The sequence below is a fragment of the Bos indicus genome, chromosome 21 (genome assembly GCF_029378745.1).
Source record: "Bos indicus isolate NIAB-ARS_2022 breed Sahiwal x Tharparkar chromosome 21, NIAB-ARS_B.indTharparkar_mat_pri_1.0, whole genome shotgun sequence".
In the NCBI taxonomy this organism is placed as follows: Eukaryota; Metazoa; Chordata; class Mammalia; order Artiodactyla; family Bovidae; genus Bos; species Bos indicus.
Window position 1 is genome coordinate 49,429,077 of NC_091780.1, and position 9,995 is coordinate 49,439,071.

The window sequence follows — 9,995 nt, forward strand, 5'->3', positions numbered from 1 at the left end:
ATAATTGGAAGGACTTCAGATTGAATGGAATGAGGGAGGAGGGGGGAGTCTTGGCTGATGCGGCTTCTTGGCTAAGGCATGTGGGCCATTCATTGTTGTGAGACAAGGAGCAAGAAGCAGTATAATGTTTGATGGGAAATATTTTAAGTTAACTTTGAACTTAAATTAGCTGCTCCTGTGATACAGCTGCAAGGTTATTCAAGTAGGCACTTCAAGCTCGGAAGTCCTGGGGGAAATATCTAGATCTGACTTAAACTTCTGGAAGTACAGTAGTAGTATACATCAAATTCGAGCTGTAGAATGGGTGAAATTTCTCAAGGAGAGAATGAGAGGAGAGAAGGCTGAGGGTGAAACTCTGAAGAGACCACCCCTGAGGAGTCATGGAGCCCACTGAAAAGACTGAGAAGGAGCAGCTAGAAAGGAGAGGTGGAGAAGGTGCCCTTCCGGAAGGTGAAGGCTGAGAGGAATGAAAGAGGGAGGGAATAGTCAACAATGTGAAAAATTACATTAAATAAGAACTGAAAGTTCTATTTTAATTGAGGGAAAAAAAGACATTTTATCTTGGGCGATACAATTTCAGTGGAACAGTGTATGCTGCACATAGATTGAGTACAATTGAGAGACAAAATGGGAGGAATTCTGAATAATATATATAGAAAAACTTTTTTTTTTTAAAAGAACAACAACTTTTGACTGTGAAGGGGAGCGATAACTGTAAGGGGGTTCTCTTTTTCTATCTAATTTTAAAATAGTAGTTGGGAGAGACCTGCCCATAGGATAGGTCTAGCAGAAAGGGTGGAGGGAGGAAACAGAATGGAAGATCCCAGTGGAAGCTCGAGGCAGGGGGCTCTGAGTACAGAACCAGGCTCTAAGATTGTCTAGAAGAATCCTAGGCAGGTGAAACATGGCCAATAGGATAAAGACGCTAGTGACTGGCTGTTAGCAGTGGGGTCTCCAAGATCAGCTAATTAGGGAAGGAAATGAAGAAAGGAGGAAATTGAGAGATCAGAGGACTGGAAGCTTCAGTGATACCCAAGGACACGTATAGTGAGAGTAATGAAATGAAAAGGCTGGGAGGGGACATGTAGTTGTGGTCAGAGAGGGTTGTTTACATTTATGTTCTCAGAGCCTGTGCAATTCTTGATGATAAAGCCCAGGAACATTTATTTAGAAACAGTGGCTAATGCAGTTGCTAGTCTATGTTATGTGATGGAAGAATAAGGAAGGAAAGATGAGAGAGAAGGGAGGAAGAAAGGAAAGGAAAGGAAGGCAGGAGGAAAAGGAGATGGGGAGAGGAGAGGAATGCTGTCTCCTGGAAGCTTCCTTAATGAGGCAGCTTGCAGGATTATCTAGGCACGTGTTGGGGAAACCACAAACACATGCCTTTACAGAACTCTGAGTCTGCCGAAAGTTCACGGACTCGAGCTGTCCTTGTGGCCCTAATACAGGATGCTGGTGTCAAGCTGGCTTATGTGCCAACAAGGGGAGTAGGGATATCAATGTCCTTTGTGATCTGAAGCTATAAGAATGGTGTGATAAACCATGTATTTTTCATGATTTAACTTTTAATTTTAGATGGGCCAGTATCTTCAGAAATGGAATCCAGTAGAAATGAAAGCAAAGATGATCTTGGTGTAAGTATTGAAAGTGGAATTGTATCCATGTATTCAGGATCTTTCTAATCTCTTGGTTTACTAGAATAGTAATTTAGCCAGCATCTGGTTTTTTGATTAAAAGCTGCTGCTTTCTTTTTGACAAATGTACTTCATGCTTTGCATTATAGCTATTTCCTTTCTGGATTGTACCCCATGGTGATAAAGTACAATGTACAGACTCAAGGCTTGATTTAGTTTATATAATTAAACAAGAACTTGAATTACCTCTTGGACTTTCATTTTAAATCCAGCTGGTTTAAAGTATGTTTTCTGTTTACTGTGCTTACAATCTTGGTTTTTGGTCACCTTGAAAATATTAACATAAGCTTTTTTTTTTTTTTTAGTATATGCTTGATAAAAGAATGTATATTTTGGTACTCTTGGGCTAGTCTTATGTTTTATTTTTAACTGGACAATTGCTTTGTTGGTTAAAGCTGTTTTCTGTTAAGTTAATAAAATATTTATGATAGCTAAAATCCATCTGATGTAGAAAACGGAATCTTTCTCTGGAACCTTTTATGGCATCATAGACTGCTTTCTTCCTAGGTGCCTAGATGCCTTCTTTTAAGCCTAAATTTATAAGGAAAGCTATTGCAAACTTTGCTATTGCAGTGACTGCCCTATGTCAATTTGTTGTAGAATTTAAATGTTCCCGATTCATCTCTTCCCATTGAAAATGAAGCAACTGGACCTGGTTTTGTTCCTCCGCCTCGTCCTCCAGTCAGAGTTCCATTGTTTCCAATGGATACAAGGGGTCCTTTCATAAGAAGAGGGCCTCCTTTTCCTCCACCTCCTCCAGGAAGCATGTATGGAGGTCCCCGAGATTATTTTCCACCAAGGGATTTCCCTGGCCCACCACCTCCGCCATTCGCAAGTATGCATTATAAAGCTTTATATATGTCTTATAGAGTAGATCAGAAACATTCATTTTACTTTCTATTCATGAAGTAATACAATGGAGGAAAGTTTTTCTCATCTTCTGTAAGTATAGCATTATTTTTCCAAATTGGAAAGATTGCCAGCCATCAGTAATGAGGTCTCATCAGTAATGAGGCTTCAACTTGATTCATCTTAATAGATGTAGAATTACTTCTGTGTTTCAGAAACCAAGAGAATCATTGGCTTTTTGCAACAGTCTTATGTTAAGACTAAAATTATTTGTATCTTATTAGACAGAAATTGGGTCAATTAGTAAAAATAATTACAGTTTATATTTCGCATTAAAATGACTGGCTGAAGTATTTTAAAAAATCTTTTAAAATCTTTTTTCATAAGTAGCTCCCATGCAGTCCTACTTATTTAAAACCTAGAATGTGTTTATCATCGTTTGGATTAATTGTTGAATTTATTAAAATTCCTCACAGCCTCACATTTGAGAAAAGAAACAATTATTGCTTTTATGACTATCTGTTCCCATTTAGAACTACAGGTTTCAGCAGAATAAATACATGGTTAACAAACACTAGGAAAAAGCCTATTGTTTGCCTGAGAGTCATTCCTTTCCTCATTCCTCCTTTTTAAAGTTTAGAGTGAACTAAAATGAATTTTATTTGAGGAATTTCAAGACAGTTTTTGATATAACTGTAAATATTTTAGGATACTGTCAAATTAGATTTGGGAATTACTGATCTTAATTTTAAGTCTGGTGAAATTTACATTACGTGAAAGCTTTTTTGAGAGTACGTTACTCTATTTTGAAAGAATTCTCCTTTTTAAAAAGTGTTAAGATGTTAGATTTTCATAGGACAAAAATCTGCGGCTAAAATGAATGATATTCCCTTTAATCATGTTTAGTTGAAGAGCATATGTTTTTCTCAGTGTTGTAAAAATTCATTTGTTAAATCAGATAATTAGTCTGGTATCATCTTTTGAAAATAAAGATAGGTACAGGAAGTTATAAGCTAATGTTTTATTGGGGCCATAATGCAGGTGCTGAAAGTTAAAACCTGTCTTTTACCAATCTCTTTGAACAGTGAGAAATGTCTATCCACCAAGAGGTTTTCCTCATTATCTTCCCCCGAGAGCTGGATTTTTTCCCCCACCGCCTCATCCTGAAAGTAGAAGTGAGTTCCCATCAGGGCTGGTTCCACCTTCAAATGAGCCTACTACTGAGCATCCAGAGCCACCGCAAGAACCTTGACCATATTGTTGGTCTCTCTTCAAAAGTAATTTTGACTTCTCTCTCATTTTCAGTTTAAGTAACTGCTGTTACTTAAGTGATTATACTTTTGCTCAAATTGAAGCTTAATGGAATTATAATTCTCAGGATAGTATTTTGTAAATAAAGATGATTTAAATATGAATCCTATGAGTAAATTATTTCCATTTTATTTTGTTCTAGGTGGTATAATTATTTTAATTTAATTCATCCACTATAACATAAACAATAAAGAGAGTTTTATATATGTAATCTTGCAGTTGGGGATATTTTAAACTCCAAAGGCTGTGTGTCTTTATGCCAAGAACTGTATTTACTATGGTTGCAGGCAAATGTGAAAGTAACTTTATGCCTAATTAAATAAATTTTGATTGATTTAAAGACTTGATTGGCATTGATAATAATAAAATCAGCTAGTTTTTTCATAAATATGGCTCCATTAGTTAGTTTTTTTTTTACTTCTATCAATGGCTTTGAGGCTAAAAATAATATTTTTTGGGTCTTTCCCATTCAGTTATCTTAACCAAAACTGTGCCCTTTTCTTATACATAGACATGAATGACCCAATGCAAAAAGTTAGTACACTTAAAGATCATATTTTAAAATCAGGATATTGTCTAATGGCAAGTTTTAGAATTTGGATATTCTTAGTTAATTCGCTGATTTCCTGTGCAGCTTTGTTTTTTTCTTGTTTTTCTCTTCACTTGTAAGATATTTACTGTTTTTAGTGGGGAATGCTGGATTTACTCTAAGATAGCTGTACTGAGGCAGTGTGTCATTTTCAGCTTTGGACTGAGTATCTTTCGAACATCTCTGTAATTCGGGTTTGTATTCTGTTGTTAGTCATCTTGCACATTAATATGATTATGAAAGGAAAGGCAATTAAGTATAGCTAATATTACACTGTTTATATTGAAAATTTGATTGGTTTTAGTTGTTTACTTGGATTTTTTCCTTCAGTGCCAAGAGACTGAAGGTTAACTATTTTTGAACAAAGCAGTGACGCATTATAATTGGAACACTTCATACCAGCATTTCCCCAGATGTTCTTTGAAATGCTGTCCTTGTGAGGCATTTACACTCCCTCTCCATTCTTACCTCTGCCATAGAAAAAAGGTTAAAAAGAAAGGCTCCGTGTGAAAAGCTTGGATAAAATAATAAGTAGAATGAGAACCAAAAAGCATCATTATATTCAGTATTAAAAGGCAGCCTTCAGTAGGAAATAAAGACTATTTTTTTTTTTTTAAGTTGGAAAGGGAAAGAAGAGAAATGTAAGAGGAGTAATGTGGAATGTTCTAATCAAGTAAATAGAATTTTTTTGCCCTGGGGTAGGAAAGACTTGACTTGGCTTAAGACAGGAGAGAGGAGAAAGCAAATCAAACATAACAGAGAGAATGGCAATAAACCACGGAGGCAGATGAGAGCATGGTGGAAGGCAGGAGACTTGGTATGGGCTGAGTGGTCTAAAATACTTTGGGATTCCAGAATAAAGGAACATAATTAGTTTAAAAATACATTTTATTAAGGTAATATAAACAACTGGGAAGAAATAAAATAATAGAATTTAAGGATCATTTTCAGTTTTCCCCATTTATTCCTTATGCCCAGTTATACATCCTAGGCATTTTCTCTTTTGACTTTTTTTTTTCCTTTTTAATTATGGTGATTTTAGAATTTTAGAAGATATACATATAATCTATGAACTTTTATTAATTTGTATGTGTATTGATTCCTTGAGATGAAAAATTGGGACTTAATGTACTTGTACTATTCTCATCCCCATTTTCCTTTCTTCTTCATGTTTGATATTTATCCCAGTTAAAGTTTTCTATTGTTGCTTTTGTAATTTTTAATGTATTTAAACCTCTATTAGTATATCTCTCTTTTTAAAATTATTTATTTTTGGCCATCCTGGGTCTTTGTTGTTGTGTGGGCTTTTCTCTATATTTTAGGAATATATCCCTAAAGAATTATCCTTTCTCCCCTGTCCCCAAATACTGTGTCTTATAGGGTTGTTATGAGAACTATATAAAATACTTTATTGTGAAGTAGTTAAAATTATGCTTGGTACACAGTAAATATTCACTTTCTATCAGTCATAATATTTCTTAGCTAATAACTGTGTTTTCTTAGAAAATTTCACTTATTTCTTGATTATAATCCATTCTTTTAAACACAAATATTTATTTTAACCATCTTGTGTGAAAAGATTTCCAAGGTATATTAAGTGTTCTATTAACTCACTACAGAGATATTTTGAATATATTTTTATATTGTTTCAGGGTCATTGCATTTATCATTACATTGTATTTAAAGCTTGTTATGGGTTTGTTCAGGTCTATTTCAAGTTCCTTCACAATGACTTATAATTAGTTATATTGTTTTTGAGGATTGTAAACTTCTGCCTTCCACACTCATTTGTTCTCTCCACTTCTAATCTACTGGAGACCAAGAAACAGACAGACTTATCAGAATTATGCTGAACAGAAGAACAAATGAGCTGGAAGGAAACACGTGGCTCTACTGAATGCGATGCCTTTTAGTACAGGGAATAATCTCCCAGAAACCTTTTCTATTCCCTTGTGGATTCTTGGCCATACTCCAAATAGCTGAGGTTGTTTTCTGTAACAATTATGTAAAGAATACTCCTTTACCTAGAGAGCAAATTTAACATTTGCCTTAATTTTTTTCAAGAAAAAAAAAAAAAAGTTCCCGATACAGTTGTCCTCATGCTGTAGAGGTAAGTACTCTTGTGAAAAGAGTGTGAATGGTGTTTTGTTTTTCTGGTTAAATGTGTTTATGTATAGTATATAGGTTTATTTTTCCTGCCTTTCAAAAATGTACATCAATAACATCTTTATACATATACACACACACACACATATATCCTTTAGAAGTTGGATTTTTTGAGATCCATCATGTTAATAAATGTAGGTCAAGTTAGTTCATTCTGACCACTGTGTGGTTTTCCACTGTGTGGCTTTGCCACAGTAACTCTATTCTGTTATTAATGGTCATTAGGTTGCTGCTGCTTTTTCATTGTAAGTAATGTGGAAATAAGCCTGTTAATATTTCTTGTCACAGAAGCTATAGTTTGCAGACTGGGATACACCCCCTGAGGGGCTTCCCTGGTAGTAAAGAATCTGCCTGTGAATGCAGGAGACACAGGTTTAATTCCTGGGTCAGGAAGACCCTTTGAAGGGAATGACAACCCACTCCAGTATTTTTGCCTAGGAAATCCCATGGACAGAGAGAGGGCCCTGGCGGTCTACAATCCACGGGGTGGCAAGAGTCAGACACAACTTAGTAAGCACCAGCACCAGCCCCCCGGAGTACGGTAAAATATCTCCAAGTGTTCTGCGGGTATGCTTCTAGGAAAATTCACAGAGTTCACCTGTGTATTCTGCCTAGAAAGAACTTGTCAACAGGGTGCAGCTTCTCCTTTCCTTTTCTTCGTTTTGCAGGTAACCCTTCTCCCATGTATGAAATGAGCACATACCTTTAACCTTCTAGTCTTATGATGATGCATCAAACTAAGGTGTGCAAACCTATGGAGCTAAAGACACAGTTTGAGATATTGGTGATATTGGTGTCAGTGATGAGAATAATTAATGATTGTTTTCAACTGTTGACCTATATAAAATAACTTTTGATAATAGGACAGTGCTTTCTTTGGTCCTGAAAACTCAGAAGTTGAATGAGTGACATTGTTGTAACAAAACTTTCTTCTCAGCTACTTATATATGTGAAACAAATTTTTTACCACTTGTGTTTATAAAAATGAAAATAGAAATAGAATGGATGATGGACCAGACTCATTTTCAGGAACAAGTAATAATATTTGTATTTTTGATCAATTATATTTAATAGGTATAAAATCTAGGACAAAAAATGTAATGGCTTTTAAGGAAAAAAAAATCACATTTTAAACTCTGTTTTTTGTTGCAGAAAATATGTAAGTAATCAATTAAAAACTAACAAAAGTACTAGATTTGCATAAAAAGCTGTGGCATAGTTGAAAAGGATATATGTAGCAGTCTGGATCAAATCAGAAGACAAAGCACACAGTAGTTTGAGCAGGAAAAGCTTAATATAAAGAATTATTACTATGATAATAATTGTAAAATGTGAGGAAACTGCATGTGGCCCCTTAAAGCTGAGGGGACAGTCATGGTAGGACGGACTCGGGAGGGTTTCAGTCGTCTTTGGTGAAGGTGTGTTTCAGCCTCCAGGACAGCAGGGATCACTGGTTCCACAAGGCCTGAGCCAGTCTGGAGATGCTCAGCAAGCAATAGGCTGAGCAGGGTGCAGGTGGGGAGGAGGCCGACAGCAACTGCTGGCACTGCGTGTGCAGTGGGAGTGTGGACACCAGGGATGGAGAGGCCTGCAGAGCCAGTGTGGGCCACATGTGACATGCAGGGCAGGGAATGGGAGTCCAGTGTGTGCAGGAAGCACGTGCTTCACAGCCTATGAGCTGTACAGCAACTCTGGCTTCTGTGTGAAGGACAAGGCAGGCTGAGGCTGCAAGGTAGCAGAGGGACCACGGCTCGGGGAGGCTACACCGGAAGTCTTACATCCAGGCTGCCTACCCTGGAACCTACACGATAAACTTTGCCTTCTACCATGTCCCCCATGGCCCTTACTGAACAACATTGTTCTGACTTTAAAGGTGTGTTACTCATAGGAGCTCCATTATTGGAGAGCATACACTGAAGGGTGCATTCAGAGCTGAGGCAACAAATTAATAACTGATATATAGGTTTAAGGGGGAAAATGATGTAAATTTCCAAATGATCAAGAGCTTATTGCATTTTAAAATAGATGAATGGTAGTTGGTATGGAATCAATCACCCTGGTATTGTATTTACCAGAGTGGTGTGTACTTGTAATTGTACCCAGGCACCCACTTCTCCCTTGCCAGATGCAGTGTTCCACTGTTCACACACAGACGATGGGGATCTATGAAGCTGGGAAAGAAGTATGCTCCAGGTGTTCGAAGAGCAGGTAGGAAGTCCAGATATGAAATTCCATATGTAGCTGGTGGGTGTGAGGAGCGGGGTGTTGGGAGCTGGAAGTGGGAGCAGGGCTTCCTGCAGGCCTTGAATTGCTTCCATATAAATCAAGTATTTCTGTGTGAACAGTGGCTCAACTAGCAGCAGAGTTACGTATGTACAAATTAGAGTTGCATTCATTATTTTGAAATACTTAATAGTGAAAAAAATCACTTGAATTTGAAAATTAACTTACATTATGTAAGAAAGCTCAACATTACACTTACCATTACATTTAGAGCTGTTAGATTTTGTAAGTATAATTTCAACTGCATACATGTTTGATATTGTGGATGGTAAGGTTTAAAAATTATCCATTTGTGGGGTGTTCCTCTTGGTGGGAACATTAAAATTTTAATAGGTTATAAGTTAGAACAGTTGAAAAGATTTTATTTGAAAGTTCTATACAAATAATTATTTCCATCAACCTTCTGCATTTCTCTAATTATGTAATGAAAACAATGATTTTTTTTTTTTGGCTTCAATTCCTTCTGTTCTATCAGTGTGCTGCATAATATTTTCTATGTGTCAGCATATGAAAAAGCTTAGGAAGCTTTGATACAGACAATGTAGTGTGACTGTTGGGTATTATTTACACCTACTGTATGTTACTCCATCCGTTTCATTTAATGTTACTAGCTTCATAACAACCCAGTCTGGTTCATGCTATTGGATAAGCCACAAGCAAGTTAGGTGCTGAAATCTATGTGTTCAGTCGTAAGCACACTGTCCTTCCGAAGCCCCACCCTACCAACTCCCTAAGTTCTCTATTCCCAGGGTGGTGGAGGAAATAGGAAAGTAATTTTAGATATGCAAATTTCATATAGTTTAGTAAGTTGTTTTGAAAATAAATATTTGTCTATAAGCTGTCAGACTAACATCAGCTGAAACTTTCAATGAAGAATCAGTTTTAGGCAAATCCCTCATATCACAGATGAGGAAACTGAGGCTCAAGAATCTGTGCTCTGCTCATGTAGCATTAGTCAGAGCTTAGTGGAGAAAACAGGTTAACACCCCCCAGTTTAGTGCTTTACTACATACAACTTCACTTATGTATATATTCATTGACTTTCTTTTTTCATATATTTTAGGTATTGTTTTAGTCTTTTATATACACAGACATGTTGATTC

At 36.5% G+C, this 9,995-nt stretch overlaps 1 protein-coding gene across 15 annotated transcripts in view; it reads left to right on the top strand.

Moving 5' to 3' along the window:
• MIA2 (MIA SH3 domain ER export factor 2) overlaps window positions 1-3,958 on the top strand; it is a 96,907-nt gene extending 92,949 nt beyond the window's left edge. For all 15 annotated transcript variants that reach the window (XM_019983429.2, XM_019983432.2, XM_070775491.1 and 12 more), the window contains 3 exons: window positions 1,576-1,634; window positions 2,295-2,529; window positions 3,629-3,958. In XM_019983429.2, the coding sequence (XP_019838988.2) occupies window positions 1,576-1,634; window positions 2,295-2,529; window positions 3,629-3,795 (461 nt within the window). In that variant the 3' untranslated portion in view covers window positions 3,796-3,958. The remainder of the gene's footprint in view (window positions 1-1,575; window positions 1,635-2,294; window positions 2,530-3,628) is intronic.
• The last annotated feature ends 6,037 nt before the right edge of the window (window positions 3,959-9,995 follow it).